General features: G+C 40.7%; 1 protein-coding gene across 20 annotated transcripts in view; it reads right to left on the bottom strand.

Moving 5' to 3' along the window:
* Positions 1-23,441, bottom strand: part of TENM3 (teneurin transmembrane protein 3) — a 2,294,790-nt gene that overhangs the window by 294,942 nt on the left and 1,976,407 nt on the right. For 2 of the 20 annotated variants that reach the window (XM_075930252.1, XM_075930269.1), the window contains exon 1: positions 974-1,482. The exons of the other annotated variants lie outside the window; for them this stretch is intronic. In XM_075930252.1, the coding sequence (XP_075786367.1) occupies positions 974-1,028 (55 nt within the window). In that variant the 5' untranslated portion in view covers positions 1,029-1,482. Of the gene's footprint in view, positions 1-973; positions 1,483-23,441 lie in introns of those variants that run through there. 20 annotated transcript variants of the gene reach the window in all.

The following is a 23,441-nucleotide window of genomic DNA, read 5'->3' as shown; positions in this document are numbered from 1 at the left end:
GAAATCAATCAAATTTCTCACTGGAACAATCTCTGTTTTCTTACAACAATGCACAGAATCATTAGAGCTCAACAGATAACAAATACTAAACCAAGACAGACAGATCAACTAATTAAAGCCTGCTTTTCATCTACATGCACCGAAAGACTTCTTATTTAGAAGCGTCCATAGGCATTCATTTTTATCTGACCAAGTAATCCAACTACATTTATGTTGCCAAACTACAAAGAATGTTGCTTTTTATGAATTGAAAAGAAAAGGGAGGGAGGTGGAAATAAATCAAAGAAAACTCATGGCCCCAAGATAAATTACCCTTGTTTAAAAGGGCAGGATTAATTCATTACATTTATAGTAGCTTCCATTAAGCTGTGGGGTAATATTAAACCACTTCAACCATTGGCAGGAAACAGGTAAACTAAGAACAGTGTGACTAGCCCCTTCAGAAAGGGCCTAACATGCACAGACTGAAACTTTAATTCTATCATGCAGTAAGAAAATGCTGAATAAATGAACTCTCTCAAAAAGCCATTATAACTTGGTTCCTCATTACAGATCTAATTACAAGCTATCCTTATAATGTACACCTGACAATATCCTGTTAAACGCTTAGCTTTAAAGGTCAGCCCAACTAAGAGAACAATTCTACTATTTATAGCAAAGGGTGAACTTTTCTTATTTAGATGCTTAAGCAACTAACCCTTTAGTTTAATGTAATTAGGCAAGGGATATTCAATTTACAGTATCCACAAGTAATGATAATTACACTGTTCCAAAAAAGCTGTTGGTAAGCATATGAAACCCTTGTAATTACATCCTGTTTTCAAAATGACTTTAGCATGGTGAACTTGAAGCATTTCAGCAAATGAAGGCCAAAGCACATAAAATGAAGACTACAGTGGTTTAGCAGCTACACTGTTTAACATAATGAACAGTACTACCACAGGGAGATCACAAAATGCATTCGATAACTCACCCCGACAGCCCATGCCATCTCCTTGCCTCTCACAATCTTCCATTAAAAAAAACATAAGACAGCAGCTTTCTCATCTCTTTCTCCAAATTCTTCAATAATGTGGTTGTTTCCTCTCAAAAAAAAACAAAAAAAAAAAAAAAAACCACACACATGCAACAAGAATAATCTCCTTTAACTCTTTATGATTTAAGTGGCTACTCCCAAGCTTTGGCTGCTGCTTTTTTTTAATAGTCAAAACAATATAAAAGAGCTAGGAATACAAAAAAAAAATCCCTATGTGTGCTGCAGATTAGCTAGGTCAGCATTCCACCAGGACCAAGGTGAAAAATAAACAAATAATCATGTTCACAGCAGCTGCAGCGATCAGTCTCTGGAAAATTATTCAGGCATTATGAGAGAGACGATATTAAACGCTGCCACTTGCAGCTTCACGGCTCTCTGAATATTCGCATCAGAATGGGATGAGCACTTAAGGAGTATCATCAGAGAGCTTGCCCATCTGAGCAGCTTCCATTAAGTTTTTGTCTTAGAAAGGGATAGCTGGAACCTTGCTGTCTTATAGGCAAAGAGCTTGTCATAATTCATTAATAACACAGTTTTGCTCAGGTTTCCTTCAATGAATCAGGAAAGCGACCTATGAAAAAATGCTGAGTGCACAACAGCTTCTCCAGAGACTCTGCAATAAACTTACTACTTGGCATCATTTGCCATCTGAGACCAGGATGGACAACCGTGTCCTACAAGGTCTGACAGAGACCCTACAGAGTCTCAGAAAAGATACATGCAAAGAGAGGTAGTTATTCCTCTGCAGGATGTAATTCACTGGTTGATAATGAAAACTGAACAGGTTAGCAGTGGAGATACACTGTTCCGCTTTTGCTAAGTCTAGGGCAAAGCTGGCAATTCACCTTGATAAATCATTTATGACCAGAAAGGCGGGGGGGGGGGGGGGGATCTAAAAAGGGTAAGTAAAAAGTAGTAACTACAATATTGTGAGAAAACTTAAAGGCTGACTGCAACTGTGCAGTTCTTTTAATGCATTACCGAGAAAAAGAATAATTTCCTCATTACATTATTAGTTGCTATTCCAACTTTAACTAAGGACATATATTACACAATAAAACATTTTCAGCCTAATGCTGTCAAACTGAGGTCAATAGGATTGCATATGTGAATCAAAAGACAGGATGCAGCTCTGTCTGCATTCCATCAAAATGTGTGGTTCTAAATGAGTCAGATGAAATCATTAAGTCCCAAATTCAGTAATATATGTGAAGCGCATGTAACAAGTGCAAGTGCATGTAATAAAAAGAAATCATAATAATCTGGAATTGCTATGATAATCATGATATCTATTTAACCGCTAAATATATTTTGCACTAAATAATCATGATATATTATAATTTTTGTTCACATTCATTTAAGTTTTTAAAATATGTTTATCATAAGGTAGTAAAAAACAGTCCAAAAACTAATTGTTTTTATACAGTATGTTTAGCAAAAAGAAACAAATGTGTTAAAGATGTCTCTATACTGATTTTAAAAAAAAATCAATCTCACTTAAACTCATATTTTACAATACAGCATTCTCAGGTAACTGGTGATCATCATCACATTACTGGATATTTTCCTTAAACTATTTTATATTTCAAATATCCATTAAATTTTTATTTTGCATTTCATATGGTAATATTTGTTATTTGAGCTACATATACAGTATTAAAAGCAGCACTATTAGCATGTTTAAAGATCACTCTATGCTGGCAAAGCTTGACCGATTGAATAGAAATCGATAATAGTATTTAATGACTTCATGAGAAAAATAAATGACCCTCACACCCTTAATGGATTAATGTCACTTATGAGCAACACAACATTGCGTAATGCTGACACAGAGCCACTCAAAGTGGTGTCACTTTTCATATGATTGCCTTAAAACCTTATCAAAGGGAAATTGTATTTTAATGCTATTTTGGTTGCCATTTTTTAGAGGATTTTTACAATCCCATTTCATAAAGTAGAAAGCATGATCTGAATTGTTACAAGTAGCTTTTGTCATTGGCACACGTGCTAGGTCACCTAGCGAAAGCTTTCTAGCAAAAAGAAACTAAATATATAAAAAAGGATAACACTTTGTAATAATACTTGTGTTTACTGTAGTCTTCCTTCTTTGAAGATAGTGAATACAGGGTGTGTATATATGTGTGCGCATCTCTTCCCCAAGAGTGCATCTTTAATATTACTGACAGCAGGTTTTTCTACATAAGGGCAACTGATCAAAATGTACATTATAGCCAATTCCACAATATGAAACACATGTTATGCACAATGCACTAATAACATGCTTCAGTATTTAAAAAAAAATAACAAGTGCTATCACACACACACTCTGAGTTATATGCCATTAACTGAATATTGCCCTCTCTGGGTCACTAAACATACTTCTAGTTCTTCAGAATATGGACATTTTATCATCTCCAAAACGTCAGTTTTCTACTCCAAAAGCCAGCACCCCACTTCATGACTCTATTTCCTATGAAGCTGCAGGAATGAGTAAACCATTGCATGTTGTCATCACCGTTTGATTCTAATGTGTTACACTAACTATGATAAAACTTGTTATAACATCTACTGGTTAGATTTAGTGTGTTGCAAAGAAGTTGTGTTAGAAAATGAGTATTTCAGACAATACATACAATATCTTTAGTTTAAGAGTAAAATCAGAGGGCATTTAACATTTATTTTGATTATTTTGATTAAACCAAACCTGAACTCAGGGAATTAATGCACTGACTGTTCGAGACACTTGTTCCATTCCATTTTTTTTAAATTATCCTTTTTATGTTCCATGTGAAGAAAAGTGAAGGAACAGATCAACAGTGGTGTTCTAGGTTGCACGTGAGTTACAATTCTCACCTAAAGCAGCTGTAAGAATTCTGTGGGGGCAGAATAAGAAGGCAAACATTTTTTAGTCTTAACTCTCTCCTAAGAATATGATAACTTTCTTTGTAAATATAGCTCCATAATTGCCTATAATTGACCTTATATTGTAATCTATAAATTATGGATTGTTTTGTCAACTGACAGATAATTTTGTGACAATTTTGTGTATATCTCATTGCAGTGATCATAACTATACTCAATATAATTTGATACTTCAAACTACTGTATTTTTAACTTCTCAGGCAATTCAACTTTTGTTTTTAGATACTGAACATTATTTATCTAGACTGAGCATTAACCATTTTGAGTATTATCAAAAAGGAATTACTTACTGAAGGTCATTAATGGAGCATAATAACTAACATGAAAAGATACAGGCTACATCTACACTGGCCCCTTTTCCGGAAGGGGCATGTTAATTTCAGCTATCGTAATAGGGAAATCCGCAGGGGATTTAAATATCCCTCGCGGCATTTAAATAAAAATGTCCGCCGCTTTTTTCCGGCTTTTAGAAAAGCCGGAAAAGAGCGTCTACACTGGCCCCGATCCTCCAGAAAAAGCGCCCTTTTCCGGAGGATCTTATTCCTACTTTGAAGTAGGGCGCTTTTTCCGGAGGATCGGGGCCAGTGTAGACGCTCTTTTCCGGCTTTTCTAAAAGCCGGAAAAAAGCGGCGGACATTTTTATTTAAATGCCGCGGGGGATATTTAAATCCCCTGCGGATTTCCCTATTACGATAGCTGAAATTAACATGCCCCTTCCGGAAAAGGGGCCAGTGTAGACGTAGCCACAGTGTAACAACCTTATAACAGCAATAAAGCCTTATTCAGCGATGTCACTATCTTCCTTTTCATACTATTATTAAGGCTTGTTTACGTGGGAACATCCAGGAATAATTAAACATCATTAAATCCCTGTGTAGATGCAATTAAAATGATTATAAATCAGTTTACTTCAAATCACATTGGAACAGAATTAAAGTAAACAGAGGCAACTTTAATTTTGAATGGGAGTGTTCACACAGGTGTTTAATAAAGTTTACCTTATCCACTTTAAATTCTCACTTTTAATTAATTCAGATTAGCTTTCTTGGATGTCCCCAGTTAGTCAAGCCCTCAATCTATCCCAGAACCTTGCTAAAATGAATCTGTAAAAAATTATCACCTTTGTTGCTGGTCTCCCAGTGCACCTGCTGTGCTGCATTACATTAAATTCCACTTATGCGGATGCAATCTTTGGATATCAATATCTGCCAAATAGGTACCACACTGTGATATTGTATAGTAGGCACTTAGATCATGATAGTATGGTACCATGGCCAATGGTGATTACCATGTTTGGTACTTTTATCAGCACAGAGGGGGTGGAGTTGATGTAGAGCACAAGGGAATAAGGCAAGAAAGGACCATGGAATTTATTTCCCAGTTTCTTGTATCTAATTTAAATATGGATATTTCTTTAAAGAATACAAGCTGTAACTTGGAAACTGATACAATTTAGAAAAAAAGTAAAAAATCCACAATCCAGGTAGCAATTCACAAAACTAAAGCAAACATCTGCCAGGTAAAAACTGCGTTCACCAACAATAATCTTCCTGTCTGTACAAGCAGTTTAATTAGAAACATTTTGGCACAGAGCCTGATCTACATGTTGATCTTTCCCACCAGAGAACTCCATACAATCCATCTTTGTGTTACACAGAGACCAAGGAACACAGCGGTAGTACTCAATTATTGGGGTGATATGACAATATTCTGATCATTCATAATCCCAATGGTGAGAATAAAGACTCCTCAGAATAAGGAGGGTAAAACAAAACAAAACAAAACAAAACAGAAGAAAAATTGGAGGTTACCAAAATGGCTAACACAGTTACTGACTTGAATCTATACAGAAAGATGGTATGTGACACTGAATAACAGTTTCTTTATATAGAATTTTGTCAGGGTAAAATACAAACATATCAGATAAGGTAGGATCTGTGTTCCTTGCAGTATCAAAATCCATTCCATGAAAACAGAAACTCTAGTCATCACATATACACTATAATTTACTTCTCCTGTAGAGGATCGTTCACTAGTAACCATGAGTAGTCTCAATTTTGACATTCTCTCTCGAGATCTTTAGCTAGGTGCACATCACAAGAAATGCTATTTTACAGCTGTATTATCACCTACAAAAGGCAATGCTGTCTAGGTTTTATTGATTTATAATAAAGGTTAAAATTCTCTGCAGCTACAGCTGGCCAAAACTTGGTTACAGTTCTTGGGAAATTGACATTTTTAAATTTCACACATTCCATAAATTCTAAACAGTTTTCATTTTGGAAACACTCACAAATGGAGTTTCCAAAATGAAATATACTTCCTGGGACCCATAGCTGCTGATTGAAGTAGATGTGCATCTTCTCTGTTTCACTGGTTCCCACCATTGAACAGCAGTGGTAAATATAAGTAGCAGCATAAGAACATAAAAATGGCTGTACTATGTCAGACCAAAGGTCCATCGAGTCCAGTAGCCTGTCTGCCGAGAGTGGCCAGCACCAGGTGCCCCAGAGGGGGAGGACCGAAGACAATGATCAAGCGATTTGTCGTCTGCCATCCTTCTCCAGCCTCTGACAAACAGAGGCCAGGGACACCATTTCTATCCCCTGGCTAATAGCCTTTTATGGACCTAACCTCTGTGAAATTATCTAGCTTCTCTTTAAACTCTGTTATAATCCTAGCCTTCACAGCCTCCTCTGGCAAGGAGTTCCACAGTTTGACTACAGCAGTATAACAGACAATAATCATGTTGATTTCAATTAGCAGGTGCCAGAGCTTCAAGGGTCTCTGGCTCCAGGACAGACCTGCCATAGGAACTGCGATGGGCTTCCGACCTTTTGAGGTAGCCTCTTTCTCTCTGGGCTGTCTGACTTTTGAGGCAGCACATCAGATGCACGGGTTGGGGTGAGGGAGTCAGCTGACTAGGGAGGCTGCAAGCTCTGGTTCAGTCTGCACAGCATAGCTGTCCCAGAACCATAGATCCTGGAAGTCCATCCTATGATTTCTTGGCTTCTGGCTCCATAGCAAGGAGACAAGGAGACTGGAACACTTAAGAGATCTCTTGCAACAGGAAGCTTGAGTTGGGGTTCTCAGTACTTCATGGCTTCCAGTGAAAGCTGAGGATCACAGTTTTAAAGCTGTGGCAAGGAGCTTGGAAGGCCTGAGGTCCCTGATGTGCAGTTCTTTCAGAGGCAGCAGCACAGGGCGACAGGCAGCTGGTCTGCAAGGGGAGCTGGTTTTTAGACCAGCTCCTGCCTGGCACCCTGCACTGCTGTCAGGGCTGGCCACACCATGAGGCGAACTGAGGCAGCCGCCTCAGGTGCCAGATTGTGTGTGGAGGGGGGGGGCGCCACTAGGACCCAGAGTGTAGAAAATTGTGCCTGCTGCTGTTAGTTCTCCTTTATTGGGGTAGGTAGCAGAGCAGTACCATGAGAGCAATAGAACAGGAAGAAGGCAGAATTGAGACATTTCAAAGTTTTGGCCCAAGCGAGGGGGCATGAGAGCATCATTTGAGCTCCCTGCCTCAGGTGCCAAAATGTTGTGGGCTGGCCCTGGCTGCTGCCTTTGATACAGAGGCAGCAGCATGGAGTGGTGCGGTTCCTTGGGAGTGAGGCCAGAGCGCACTGGCTTCTGTCCCGTCCCCTGGAGACTATAGAATAGTCGACTAACCGATAAGAATTATTCGACTATTCAGTTAACCAATATTGAACATTCCTAATCCGGGATTTACCTCTTTTCCCTGTGTGTCTCGGAAGTGGACATGACTGAGGCCACCTCACAACCAATTTCCTATGTACCATCTTAGTAACTTACTTGCATTGAGCACTCCTACATTTTTAGGAAACTGGAAAATTTTTCAAACTAGAGAACATTTGAATTCTGGAGGAACTTTTTAGTGTTAACTGGAACTTTTACATTTATAATTTTGGATATCACTAAGGATGCTATGGGAGGGTTGCAAACTCATGTTAAGCTCATTAATTTTTTTAAATAGTAAAACAGAGGCCTAGAGTTGTGTTCACAAGATTAAAATATCCATCTGTGTTTTTCCACAGATGGAGTAAAGTTGTTTTCAGGTCCCAGAAGTTGTCTTTATGTTTCTGATACAAATGGGGATTTCTCTTCATTTTCATATGTAGACACTTCACTTTTCTAAATGACAGTCTAGTATACAGGCAGTCCCCGGGTTACGTACAAGATAGGGACTGTAGGTTTGTTCTTAAGTTGAATCTGTATGTAAGTCGGAACTGGCGTCAGCCGCTGCTGAAACTGATCAGTTTCAACAGCGGCTGAATCTGGATGCCAGTTCTGACTTACATACGGATTCAACTTAAGAAACCCAGGCGTCCCCAAGTCAGCTGCCACTGAAACTGATCAGTGGCTGATTCCAGGAAGCCCGGGGCAGAGCAACTCTGCCTCAGGCTTCCTGTAGTTAGCCCCTGGTCAGTTTCAGCAGCGGCTGACTTGGGGACGCCTGGGGCAGAGGAGCTGGGGTGCTGCCGGGTTGGTACAGTAGCGCCAAGGAGCGGCGCTGCGGGACCAACCCAGCAGCGCCCCAGCTGCTCTACCCCAGGTATAGGCAAGAAAAGCCTGGTCTGCTGGGGGGGAGGGGAGGTGGGGCACTAGCTGCACTCCCCCCCCCCAGCAGATCAGGGAGATGCAGGTGGCGGGACCGCCCGCGTCCTCCATGGCTTTGCTCCGTCTCCCTGGTCTGCTGACCAGGGAGACGGGGAGCAAAGCCTTGGAGCACGCCCGCAGCGGGACAGCCCGGGCGCGCCCGGGCTGTCCCGCTGCGGGCGTGCTCCAAGGCTTTGCTCCCGGTCTCCCTGCAGACCAGAGAGACGGGAAGCAGCTTTTCTCGCCCCGGAGGACGGGGGCGGCGGGACTGCAACGCATCTGGGCGTCCCGCCGCTCCAGTCCTCCGGGGCGAGAAAAGCCCCGTTCGTAACTGCGGATCTGACATAAGTCGGATCCGCGTAACTCGGGGACTGCCTGTACTCAGATGTTTCTGCTATAGCGAGAAAACATCCATATGTATCTTCATTCTTCTTTTTTAGCTGTTACACCATTATGAAATTTGATCAAAAGAATTAGGGAAATCAATTTAAAATAAAGATCCTCTCAAAATAAAAGCAGATTCTCACAACACGTAGGTAATAGTACTCTGATATTAAGAGCAGGATATCCAACTGATTATTTAATTATCTAGATCTACCCTTCAGTGTGCTAATGAACATATACAAAAGGGAAATCTGACAAGTCCTAGTAAAGATATTTTGACACAATATTCATTATTAAGGAGAATCTAAGAGCTATTTTGCTTATAAATACTGCATATTCAGTGTTTATATTAATGCAAAAGGATTATTTACAAAACCTTACAGGAAAAAATAGTTATTACACAACATAATTTTGGTAGTGGGAGGATTGTACCTTTAGACACTCTAAAATAAGGAAGACAATGTACTTTCAGGTGTGTTTATTTATTTATTTATAGAGCCATATGAAAATCAGAAAACTTTAAATGCAAATATTATTGTGAGTTTTAAAAGTTCTTTTCAAACTAAAAAGGCCAGAGAAAACAATACTACAGACATATGTAGAGGTTCTTTATAAAAGAACAGTTTCAAATCTCATTTTAATTCTTATCTCCATAAACAAAAATATTTTAATTAAAAATAAGTGAACTAAATATTGAATTTAAAGTTTAAAAAGCACTTATTAAATTATATGGCTACTGAGCATATCAGAGCATACTCAGGAACTTTTAGTATACATAAGCAGGATCCACACAGAGTACACCATGCTGGAATGCTGCATATTACACTCCAGCTTGCTATGCAGAAGTGATTGTTTAAACATGCCTTTTAGTATGTCATTTCGGATCAACACACACAATACCAATAGAGCAGATTTGTTTTCACAAGATCTATATTACAATACATTTTACCCTCCAAAAGGAAATCTCTAAAATCAACCAACCAAAAACCTACAAACAAGATGCCAGACCAATGTCAAAGAAATGTATGCATTTTCAGCAGCCTCCTTAGAATTAACTAAAAAGCAATAGTCAAAACATGTTGACATGTAACAAATATAGCCTTTACCCTAAGTCTACACTGGCACTTTAAAGTGCTGCAACTTTCTGGCTCAAAGGTGTGAAAAAACACCCTGCCCTGAGTGCAGCAAGTTATAGCACTGTAATGTACCAGTGTGAACCACGCTTCAGTGCTGTTAGTTACTCCCCTTATGGAGATGATTTACACAGAAAGCTGCACTTTCAGTTTAAAGCACTGCTGCGGCTGTGCTTTAAACTTTTAAGTGCAGACAAAGCCTCAGTTTGATGCTTCCTTTTGCTAACCAGGAGGAGACACTATGCCTACACACATATACTTAAGCAATTACAGTATATAGCTTAATATATATTTATTGTTTTTTAATTTTTAATTTTTGTTTTAGTTAGAAAACATTAAATAAAGTTTTTCTTATTTTCTAAATTATAATATTTTAATTTGTGATTGGTGTCAAATTGAAGAAACCGAAATAAAAATATATTCTCTGTACAACTGCAGGAGAGGCTATTCCAGTCAAAAGCTGGTCTGGTCTAGCACTTCAGCAAATGCTGCTCAACTTTCTCTAAAACTAGGATTCATCACAGATTATCCTAATTATTGAAAAGCTGGGGGAATACTGTCTGGCTTGCTGATGCAGCGAGAATAGCAATTTACAGGAAGAGTGGAGTAAGGCTCAGTATCTGCTGCAAAAGGGGCAGTGTGTCAGCATCATGATACTGATTCATCCCCAGAGACCAGAAGGGCTGGGGAGTTCAAAAGGGATAAGCCTGGCAGAAGAATCTCTTTTTTCTTTGCTGGACCAGGACAGCAGCACTCACCCTCTCCTTCCCCTTGTGGTGGCACCAATATTAGGTTTGGTCAGGACCTGCTGCGGGCATTGCACTAGTTGCGCTTTTCTAGGGGAAGTGGAAAGGAATTTTTCCCTCACCATCAGATTGGCCATGGGGAGGTGGGGTTTTAGGGTCTCTGCTATAGCAACATGCTGTGGAGAAGGCAGCGTTATGGTGAGCAGGGAAGGGAGTTAGGCTACAATATTCATAGAATCATAGAATAATAGGACTGGAAGGGACCTCGAGAGGTCATCGAGTCCAGCCCCCCGCCCTCAAGGCAGGATCAAGCTCCGTCTACACCATCCCTGACAGATGTCTATCTAACCTGTTCTTAAATATCTCCAGAGAGGGAGATTCCACCACCTCCCTTGGCAATTTATTCCAATATTTGACCACCCTGACAGTTAGGAATTTTTTCCTAATGTCCAATCTAAACCTCCCTTGCTGCACTTTAAGCCCATTACTCCTTGTCCTGTCCTCAGAAACCAAGAGGAACAAATTTTCTCCTTCCTCCTTGTGACACCCTTTTAGATATTTGAAAACTGCTATCATGTCCCCCCTTAATCTTCTTTTTTCCGAACTAAACAAGCCCAGTTCATGAAGCCTGGCTTCATAGGTCATGTTCTCTAAATCTTTAATCATTCTTGTCACTCTTCTTCTCTGTACCCTTTCCAATTTCTCCACATCTTTCTTGAAATGTGGCGCCCAGAACTGGACACAGTACTCCAGCTGAGGCCTAACTAGCGCAGAGTAGAGCAACAGAATGACTTCACGAGTTTTGCTTACAACACACCTGTTGATACAACCTAGAATCATATTTGCTTTTTTTGCAACAGCATCACACTGTTGACTCATATTCAACTTGTGGTCCACTATGACCCCTAGATCCCTTTCCGCCATGCTCCTTCCTAGACAGTCGCTTCCCATTTTGTATGTATGGAACTGATTGTTCCTTCCTAAGTGGAGCACTTTGCATTTCTCTTTATTAAACCTCATCCTGTTTACCTCTGACCATTTCTCTAACATGCTAAGGTCATTTTGAATTATGTCCCTATCCTCCAAAGAAGTTGCAAACCCACCCAGTTTGGTATCATCTGCAAACTTAATAAGCGTACTCTCTATCCCAATATCTACATCATTGATGAAGATATTGAACAGTACAGGTCCCAAAACAGACCCAGCAGGATTTAGCACCGTTAACAACAACTCTCTGACTACGGTTATCCAGCCAATTATGCACCCACCTTATCGTGGCCCTATCTAAGTTATATTTGCCTAGTTTATCAATAAGAATATCATGCGAGACCGTATCAAATGCCTTACTAAAGTCTAGGTATATGACATCCACCACTTCTCCCTTATCCACAAGGCTCGTTATCCTATCAAAGAAAGCTATCAGATTAGTTTGGCATGACTTGTTCTTCACAAACCCATGCTGGCTATTCCCTATCACTTTATTACCTTCCAAGTGTTTGCATATGATTTCCTTAATTACCTGCTCCATTATCTTCCCTGGGACAGACAAACTGACCGGTCTGTAGTTTCCTGGGTTGTTCTTATTCCCCTTTTATAGATGGGCACAATATTTGCCCTTTTCCAGTCTTCTGGAATCTCCCCTGTCTGCCATGATTTTTCAAAGATCATAGCTAAAGGCTCAGATACCTCCTCTATCAGCTCCTTGAGTATCCTGGGATTGTAAGTGTGGGGTGGATGTCCATGGGGAGGTATTCACTAAATGGATAAATGGCTTGGTAGAGGATTTTAAAAGGAGATGTGAGTTAAAGGAAAGGAACAGAGAAGGGGGAGTGTTTTCTGGCACCTACGACTGGTACAGCACCGAGCCAATGCTGCTTTCTTATAGCCCATGTTAACCCTAGTTTGGAGGGGGATGACACTAAGGTCCCAGAAATAGGTTGCTTGTGAGACCTAGATAGAAAATAGGTCTGGCAAAAGACCCTCATGAGTTACCTGCACTGTATATTTTATCTGCTGGGTAATCCCAAACATCTAATAATGAAGTTACCATATGAACTATTTCAGTGGCTACATGGTTACTTAAACACACTTTAACATCCCTACTATAAAACTGTTAAAAGGTGCAGCTTCTTACATATTTATATGTCAACATTTTCAGTGTCAGATAATGTTTCGCAAGTGAAAAAAATGCTGTTCAAAAGCAATTTTGTCCATAAATTAGCCTACTATATTATTTATTTAGTGCTCTACAGTAGCTCAAATGCCTGGCAGTTTAAGCTGATGCTGCTACAATGGGACCATGCCTTCAAGCCACACAATCAAATGACCCACAGTCATGCTACAACTCTGCCGGACAATGCCAGCACTAGATAAAGCAAGTCAACAGTTGTGCACGATCAGTGGATCATAACAAACACTGACAGGCTCTGCTAAAAGCTTGAATATGAAATTGTAGTGATGCACTCTTTTCAGATGGGAGAACATCTCAAGTGGAAATAAATACCTCCTCTCTCTCTCCTTCAAATAAAATAGAAGCTCTACAAATATTCCTGTTGTTTAGCAGTATTTGAAAGCATGCACAATGCTGGTTAGCAGACACACAGACTTTGATAATTACAAGCACAAAAGATAAAAGTTCTTAATTCTATGTTATGGCAACCATTTATAATTCCCCAACAAAGCATCAAATCTATTTATAATATGCCTGCAAAGAAACAGCCAGTTAAAATTTTGCTCAAATCCTTTCAATTCAGTTTAGTGTGACTTCTTCTAAGCACACAGTTACATATTACAATGGTTACATCCTATGGGACAAGCTCATAAAATAGATCAAATTCCAATTTTCCACTTCAGTATCTAGTTGTGGTTTCTCAGAGGAACAGATATGAATGTATACTTTTCAAATAATGCAAACTTGTCAGAGAGAACTGTCATCAAACCAATATACTCTGAGGCAAATAAAGTGCAAGATTATGCAAAATAATGTGATATATTTAAAGAATGGGGGTTATTTATGTTTTCCATTTCCTCTAACTTTATGCTGCTATATTTGAAGCGCTTAAATGCTACAGTGATAGGTGCAATATAAAAATATATACATAGATAAGCTTTAGTTTTGCAATGCTATCAAATAAAGGCAAGTTTTGTATACGCACGAAATTCTACACTGACTGAAGTCATAGCTTCCTTGTAAACTATAGTTTTGACTATTATAAATACTGAAAGGCCACTGAACTGATAAGTGTATTGATACCTATGTCATCCTTCTTGTCTTTGGCATCTTTTTTTCATGGAAGCTTTAATAAGGGGCATGCCAAAACTGTGGGCCACCTTAACTTTGGAAAAAACCATAATTGTACTGCTTATGGGAAGACTTTCAAAAATATGTATTACAAAGAAATTAGTTTAAAATTGGTTTCATACCTTCAAGGCAAAGTGTCCTTTGCTTTAATACCAAACTAAATTTTGTTCTTCATGTAAATACTTTGTACAATAACTTCATGGTCAGAGTCCAGGATACATATGCAGTTTACATATAATATAAATGAACATAAGAACAGCCATACAGAGTCAGATCAAAGGTTCATCTAGCCCAGTATCCTGTCTGCTGACAGTGGCCAATACCAGATGCCCCAGAGGGAGGGAACACAACAGGTAATCCTCACGTGATCCCTCTCCTGTCAATCATTTCCAGACAAACAGAGGCTAGGGACCCATCCTGGCTAATAGCCATTGATGGACCTAGCTTCCATCAATCTATCTAGATCTTTTTTAAATCACATTGAAGTCCTAGTCTTCACCACATCCTCTAGCAAGGATTTCCACAGGTTCACTGTGTGCTTAGTGAAGAAAAACTTCCTTTCGTTTGTTTTAAAGCTGCTGCCTATTTCATTTGGTGACCCCTAATTCTTACGCTACCTCTAATACTGCTGTATAATTGGTAGTCCTTGGATTTGTAATGAAAAATGTATTCAGCAATCCATCCTTTCAGCACAGTACATCTCTTAATTTAAGTGATGCCTACATTGCAGCTGGAAGGTGTAATTCACAGTATGGGCAGATAAAGTCTAGTTCCAAACTAGTGCACTCAAAATAACCACCACTAGCAGGGACATTGCAGCAAGGGGAGTGGCTTGGGCTTGGGTGGGCTCAGTCCCAGTGAGCAGCTCATGCTACATAGCTATTTTTAGGATACTTCTCCACTAGATAAGCTAAGTGGTGTTTCCCAACTTGTGTATGCAAATTCTTACTAGCTCAATGAGAGTGAGGCTTACCAGGTAAACTGGCTACCCATTCACATCCTCTACCTCTGATCAAGAGGTAGGAAGGATTTAAACAGAGGTCTCCCATCCCTCAGGGAAGTGTCCTAACCTTTGACCTATAGGATAGTCTGAAGTTGAGCTCCCTTCATCTCTCTTCTAGCTGTTCCACTTTAAGATATATTTAAGTAGTCATTGAAGGGAGAAGGGGAAGAAAGGGACAAAGACTCACCCTATTCCAATGACTTTTGAATTAATTATCCAAAACTGTGTTGCCAGTAAAATAGGTAGAGGAACACCTATCTCTTTCCCACCTCTCACCCTCCCTACAGTTTGAGGATCACACATTGGGCTTAGGCATTTGGATGCTTAGAGTGAGGCAACAGCCAAATGCCTAGATGAAACAACTTAGGTATGCTAAGAACTTTTATAGCAAAAGTGTGGGTGTAGTGAGAGTTTAGGCACCTACTGGGTAAGGTGGCAGCCAAGTGGAGGTTTTTAGTAGATCACAGTGGGACCTAAAACTGGGATTTAGGAATCAAAATCCAGGGTTTAGACACCGAAGTCTCTGCAGATCTGTCCCTTAAAGCCTGCACAATGTTGTGCGTCTGCACAAGATTTTTAAATCACTTGTTTTCTGTAAAGTACGTATGGTCACAATGAATGACTTTATGACCAAGAGAAAAGGTAGCTGAATATCTTCTGAATTAACTATTCAACAAACGCTGCCATTTTTCATTGATTCATTTATCTTACTGGCTCTATTAAGAAAAGTTTATTCTAGCTTTCATAGAGATAAATTATGTGGATGGATAAGGCTGTCAAAGAGTTTGTTTTTTTCCCTGAGGTCATGACTACTGGGCAATGTATTGAGGTTGTGTAGGAGCCTTATTTGCGCATTTCCATGCTTTGAAATCTTGGGTTTCTTTTATTTTCTGTTCTCAGGTCTAGCAGAGGGTGAGGAAGGACAGGATCATACCACAACACATTCTCTGGCAAGACAATAAAGAAGCTTGTGGAAGGTAAAGGTTCTGGGAAAGCATCTGGTTGCAGCCATCGGGGCTCTGAGGAAATGCTTGGCAGCTGGGCTGGGCGAGGAAGGGGGTCAGAGAAGTCTGGGCTGGGGGCTGCCCCATTGCTGGGCTCTGAAGGGTGTGTGTGTGGGGGGTGAGCTGTTCTGGTTTCTGGAAGGCCCAACCATCCCCCTCCTGCACTCTTCCACTGGTACTGGATTACTGTAGAGACTTCTTAAACTTTCTACTCCTGGAATCTTTTTTGTTGTGGTCTATATTGTTGACCAATCTGTTGAAGGGAATTTTGAAATAAATTACCAAAATAATTGAAACTCAAGTGATAACAGTCATATTTTGACAAATAAAATATGCATCTTTTTGAAGAATTTTAAAATATTTGCACAGAATTCTTTATATTTTGGTACAGAAGTCCTCCAGGAATAAATTTTATGAGAGCTCCGTTATTCTTAAATTTGCAATTTGATCCGTTAACCACAATGCTACATAATTATTATGATTATTTATTTGTTTGGGAATTGTAAGGATTTTTTTTAAGTGTATACCATTTGTGACCAGCACTAAGAGGCAGGCAGGATACATTGAGCCTCTTATAAACTTTGCAGCAAGCTTAAGTCTCCTCTATTCTTTTACAAGTCTCCTGCACCCTGAAGAATCTTTCTGATCTTGCTTATTTACCCATGAATAAATTTCCAAACATAGCTTTCCCTATCCCCAAATTGATCCTTTAGACTAAAACTGAATAATATATTCTAAATAAAGCTTATTTAAAGTTTTAACAAATTATTTTTGCGATAAGCAACAGGGAAAAAAAGGATTCCATTATTACTGAGGTATTTGCCATTGTAAGGTTTAAAAGTGTTAAAAATCCCGCCTTTTGGACATTCAGGCTGAGAAAAAAATATTTCATCTCCATATTTTGCAAACAATTATTTATTTAATAATTTATTGCTCAACTGATATGATAAATTTCTCATCAGTTTCCGATTTCCCTCCTCAACTAATCAAAACAAAGACCCATCTATCATATTAAACAACTATGATTAAGCTCACATGAACTATCACATCTATCTAAAATTCTCAGTTCTTCAGGAATGGAGAAATATTTTTTTGGTTATCAATTATTTTTCAATGCACTTTTCCCATCAATTTTAAGTTTCTGTATTTTTAGGTATTTACATGGCCCTTATCACCATGGTATCTGAAAGTCTCCTAGCTATTTATGGATTTAGCCTCACACTCCTGTGTGGCAGCCAAGTCTAATTACCCCCATTTTAGATGGCAATTGGGGGAGAGAGGGATTAAGAGCCTGATCTTGAAAAGGCTACACTAAAGTCAATAAAACTATTTAAAACTATACGTGTGTTTAAATCTTTACAGAATTGGGCCTGAGTAAGTTGCTTAAAGAAACACAATAGTCTGCGACTGAGTAGGGAAATTAATCCAGATGTCAAGAATCCCAGAGCAGTGCTTTGATCAGAAATGATCCTTCCTCCTTTATTAGTCAGAAATGCAAAGATTACTATTAAATTAATTTTCATCAGAAGCAGAAAATTAAAGTAAAGTAGTATATATATATATCTTTAAACTATAAATATAGCAAAGTTATGAATAACAATTTAAAAGAAGTTACTCACCCTGTTCAGTAACAATGGTTATTCGAAATGTGTGCTTTTGTGGGTGATCTACTCGGGTCTTGGTGCATCCTCATGCCACTGATCGGAAATTTTCAGCCACATATGTGCAGTCGCTATCTTGTGCGGCTTTCGTCCAGTAGGTGCACGCACAGCACTATCTTCCTTCTGTTTCTTTTCTACCGGAAATCCAATAAAGGACTGTAGCAGAGAGGAAGAAGGGAGGGTAGTGGAGCACTCATAGGGACACACATCTCGAAGAACCATTGTTACTGCACAAGATGAGTAATTACTACTACTCCTTCGAGTGGTGTCCCTGTGGGTGCTCCACTCAGGTGACTAAGTAGCAGTACCCACCATATGGAGGTGGGCGTTGGAGTCATTTTTGTGAAGAAGCAAGGACTGCATCTGCTAGAGTAGTGTTAGGTACTAGTACTTTCTGTGGGGCATAATGTACGAAAGTGTGATGGGAAGACCATCTCTCTGTTCTACAAATGTCTACTAGTGGCACATTATGTACAAAAGCCATTGATGTAGGCATCACACATATGGAGTGTGCCCTAATAATCTGTTGTGGTTCTTTTCCTTTAAGCTGGTAAGCCATGTATATGCAGCTTGCAATTTACTTGGAAACCCGTTGCACCAAGACAGCGAATCCCTTAAGGGGACCGAACAAAGAGATGAAGAGTCACTCTGATTTCCTTGTCTCTTTGGTTCTCTCTGGCTACATCTAGACTACATCCCTCTGTTGACAGAGGGATGTAAATGAAGCACTTCAAAAGTTCAAATGAAGCCAGGATTTAAATATCCTGCACTTCATTTGCGTAATCACGTAATGGCGCTCTTTCGAAAAAGCGCAATTTTGAAATTGAAACCGCAGTCTAAATGTGGTTCTTTCAAAAACGGGGCACTTTTTCGAAAGCTCCTGTAAAACTTGTGTCCTGAAGGTCGAGGGCTAAGAACCAGTCTCCATTGTCCAGTACCAGTATAAAAGTTGCAAGAGTCATTCTAAATTTTCTGTTGCAGACAAAGTTGTTGAGCTTTCTGAGATCTAAAATTGGCCTCCAGCTGCTTGTTTTCTTGGCAGTTAGAAAATACTTGGAATAGATCCCTCTTCCCCCATATTCTGTGGGAACTAGTTCTGTTGCCCCTAGGATGAGTAACTTTAGCACTTCTTCTTGTAACATTGGCTTGTGAGAGGGGTCCCTGAAGAGGGACAGGACGGGGGGTTAGGTATAGCGTATAGATGTAAAAGGAACTATGTAGCTCAATTTATCGAGAACCTGTTTCTCCATAGTAATAAGAGCCAACTGTTGGCAAAAGGGTCTCAAGATGGTAATGGAAGGTTGTGTTTGGATGCACTGGATCTCTGGGGAGGTCGCTCAGACCCCTGACCAAAACTGTGAATCTGCTGTTTGTTAGAAGTAGGTTTAATATAGGAGAACTGGTTGTGTTGAGCCCTCCTTTTATTGGGACGTTGCTTGGGCCTTGTCAGGGGGTACGCCCCCGTCAAGGGGTTCAGTCCCCTCAGACCGGGCCTGTACAGCACTTCGAAGTCTCAACGCAAAAGTCCCGGCCCTTCTATCAGAGCATATACGGTACCACAGTCTCAATACAAAAGTCCTGGCCCTTCGATCAGGGCATATACGGTATGGGAGGCCTAGCCGCTCTGAGAAGCCTCTCCTGGCCCGGGGTTCGCTTGTCCAGGGAAGGGAAAAATGGGTGGTAGGGGGACCCGGGCCCTCCCTCTCCACCGGGTCCCAGCCCAGGGCCCTTTTGACAGGGTCTGTGGCTCCTGCCGGCTCGGCGGGGGATCCAGCCGATACACGCCGAGCCAAACTTTGTCTCCCTTGCCCTGGGCTGCTTCCTACCACACCCTGGTTCCCCCCGGACTCCTTCGCCTCTCAGGTGTACCCGTCAGGGTTGTGGGTGCGCTCCTGCCGCCCTGGGTCGGCGGCTGCTTTCTCCGTGTCAAGGTCCAGTGCGGGCTGCGACTCTGGACCCAGCGGCTGCAAGAACACTGGCCCGGCCTGGTCTCCTCCTTCGCCCTGGGGCCTCCTTGACTGCCGGGCTCCTTCTGCCTTTATACCCGGCCGCTGTTGGGAGCATGCCCAGCAGGGTCGGAGGGGCGGGGCCTTCTCTGCCAGCTGGGCCTGGGCTATCCCCTGCTCATCAGTGAGGGGCCTGTCTGCCCCGTCACAGGCCTGTTGTCATATGGCCTCTGATGTTACCTGTGACAGTTCAAGTCTCTTCGTCTTTGGTATGCAGGGGGTATCTGCATCTTTTATTAGGTGGGGTATACATGCCTAAAGTACGCAGTGTGGTGAAGGAATATTTCAGTGAGTGTAACACCTGCGCTGCTTTTGTGGCAAACAGTTAGTTCCAATCAAAGGGGAGGTCCTCCACCATCGTCTGTAATTCTTTTGGGATTCCCAATGATTGTAACCATGATACCCATTATTGCTGTAGCTGTGGTCCTAGCTGCTGTATGCACCACATCCATTGCAGCCTGGAGAGCTGTTTTTACTATTAATTGGCCCTCTTTGATGATGGATTGGAAATGAGGTCTCTTGTTTTCAGGAAGGTCCTGTAAGAGATCTTGTAATCTGGAGTAAATGGCGTGATCATAGTTAGCCAGAAGAGTAGTGTAATTTGATATTCTGAACTGGAGGGTGGCAGAGGAGTATACTTTCTGGCCGAAGAGAGGCAGTCATTTGTGTTCTCTCTCTTGAGGTGTAGACTTGTCTTGAGGGTATTTTGAGATGAATTTGGGTGAGGATGTGAGAAAAGTAAATCCAACCCTTTTTCCAGGACAAAGTATTTTCTACCCACTCTCCGGTTGGTGGAGGGGATAGAGGCTGGTGACTACCAGAGTAAATCGGATGGCTCCATGACAGCCTCATTGGTAGGTAATGCTATCCTTGAGGATGCAGCCGGTTGGAGTATTTTGAGTAATTTGTATTGTTTGTCTTGCACTTCTTGGAACATAATGTCCTGAGACTAAGCTACTTGTTTCAATAATTTTTGGAATTGTTCCAGGTCGTTTGCCCGTGGAGAGGACAATGCTTGGAAAACTGCCTCATCGGGAGCTGCACAAGACTGCAGAACTTGTGAAGAGCTCTCTAAATGGGACTGAGGTAAATTCTCATCATCATGTGTTGTATCTGCCTGGGTTATTACCAAAGGAGGGGGACAAGATGACAAACGTATCATGGCAGATGGAGACTGCATAGCTGTATGCACTGGTGTAGAGGCAGGTGTATCTCGTGAGTGGTGGTAATGGGAGGAGTAGGGGCGATATTGGTGCCATGGCTCCCAGAGAGGCCACTGAGGTTGAAGCTGTCGCAGTGGATACAGCCATGGGTGGTTAAACCACAGAAGTTGTAGGGGTTGATGAAAGGGATGGTGCCGAATGGAGTGCCGTAAAGCCACTGATTCTGTTGGGTGTAACAAAAGTCTACTCCACTGCCATGTTCAGTTCATGGTGACAGTAGTGTGAGAGAGTAAAAAAAAAATGTCTACACTTTGTCTACACGGGCTAGAGTGAGGTAATGTTGAAGAGTGTGGTGAAGCTGCTCCCTGCACCAGTGGAGATGGTACACCCGAATGCGGGGCTTTTTGTAATTGGCATGCCTTGTAAGCTACCTCCTTATGCTCCAGTACCAGATCATGCTTTAATTCTGGCTGCTGAGAACCAGCATGTTCGATCGGTGCTGGAATGACTGTGGGTGTTGACACCGGCGGCATGCCCGGTTTTGTTGGTGCCGATGGGTAAGCTGCATCAGCAGGTGCTGCTGAGGAGGCAGTTTGCTGTTTCAGTTCTGACTCGGCTCTCTTAGCGGAGGTCAGTTTTCACTTCTCCGTGGTGCTAGAAGTAGACAGCACTAGGGAATGAGCAGCCCGGGATGTAGCGGGCAGTGATTGTGCTGGGGAAGCCCGTGGCACTTGAGAGATTCTGAGGGGAGATGAACTAGCCCTCTCACAGGGCACTGAGTGTGCCCGTGTCTCTGGAGACTTATCCCCTGGCGGGTGGAAGGATTTCTCCCAGAGGAGATTCTTCAGCCACATTTCACAGATTTTCCTCACTCTGGCTGTCATGTTTTGACAGTGCAGGCACTTTTGTGCTACGTGGCTTTTGAATTTAATACAGGATGTGTGCCCATCAAAAACTGGCATTGAATCCTACATGAATCACATTTCTTTAAATCAGGAGAGCCTGGCATGAAGAACGAACATGAGGATTCAGGACTTGGAGAGAAACGGAGTAAAGAGGAAAAAAAACGGGGAAGCGTTTTTAATGAAAAACTAGCTAAAACTAACTATACATTGACTAAAACTATTAACAACTTGTAAACTAACTATACTATTTTTAAATTTTCTGTCAGCAAAGAGAGCACTGCTGTGACTCTGTCTTCAGCCGAGGATAATAGAAGAGGAACTGAAGGAGGATCGCACTGCACGTGCACCTAGCGGATGAAAACAGTTCAAGACGGCGACTGTGCATGTGTGGTATGGGAAGGCAAAACCTCCAATAAGCGGTGCAAAGATGCACCGAGATTTGAGTGGAGCACCCACAGGGACACCACTCAAAGGAGAAAAAATAATTCTGCATGAAGCATTTTTTCAATAGCTTCATATTTTTTTAATGATATACAGGATAGAAGATTTTAAAATCAAAGTAAAAATATGTCCAAAATCTATTAAGACCAGAAAGGCACTTTAACATTTTTATTTTATTTTATGCACTTACTACCCTAACAATTCTGTTAGTCTTTCATCATCATAATTACAGGATAGTGCACACCTTGATAGAGAAAAGTAGAATGTGTTTTTAAAATACAACTTTACATAAGAACATTACATAAGAATGGTGATAGTGGGTCAGACCAAAGGTCCATCTAACCCAGTATCCTGTCATCCGTCAGTGGCCAATACCAGATGCCCCAGACCATAATTCTATAATGACCATACCTAAATGAAATATATATATATATATTTAGAGGTTGTGTCCGTAAAAATCCAATTATTCATTAAGACAAAATACAAAATCCAAATCTTTATCATATACAGAAAGAGAGATGAGATAATTTGTGAAGGTTAATAAATAATAACCTGGCTAAACAGGCCAATAGTTTTTCTGCATTGGAAAAGACATTTCCTGAACTTGCTTGTACCTGAGAGCCAAAAATTGTTACTGTGTACATATCCACTGTACTCCCTGTAAAATATCATTTCAAATAATTATCTGAAAATGACAGTTAAGACTTGAGCAACTGTTGTTGAGAATCATCAGAATAGAAACTCACTGTATTGATAGAAAACTCCCACTCACTTTGGACTCTAAAGTTACAGTACCTATACTACCTCTGTCAAATAATCCCATTTATCATTCCCAGAAAACACAATTTGGAAAATTAAAAGAGGACAAAAGTAGAAATAAGGGGCCCCACACATGTTCACTAATTATGTGAAGATGACTTCATAGTGCTCATAGAAGACAAAGCTATAACTTTAAATATTATGTGGAGCTAATATTGAGATTGTTGTTAAAATGTGTTTTTAAGTAGAAAAAAAATTACAAAATAAACTGCAGCTTCCTCTTGATAGCAGCTCCTCTCAACACCTTCAAATGAGTTTTACAACTCTTTTTCACTAACACTTTTCTCACATTTGAGCAGG

Source organism: Pelodiscus sinensis, chromosome 5, assembly GCF_049634645.1.
Source record: "Pelodiscus sinensis isolate JC-2024 chromosome 5, ASM4963464v1, whole genome shotgun sequence".
NCBI lineage: Eukaryota > Metazoa > Chordata > Testudines > Trionychidae > Pelodiscus > Pelodiscus sinensis.
The sequence above is the reverse complement of the archived record's forward strand: the minus strand, read 5'-3'. Positions and strand labels throughout refer to the sequence as shown.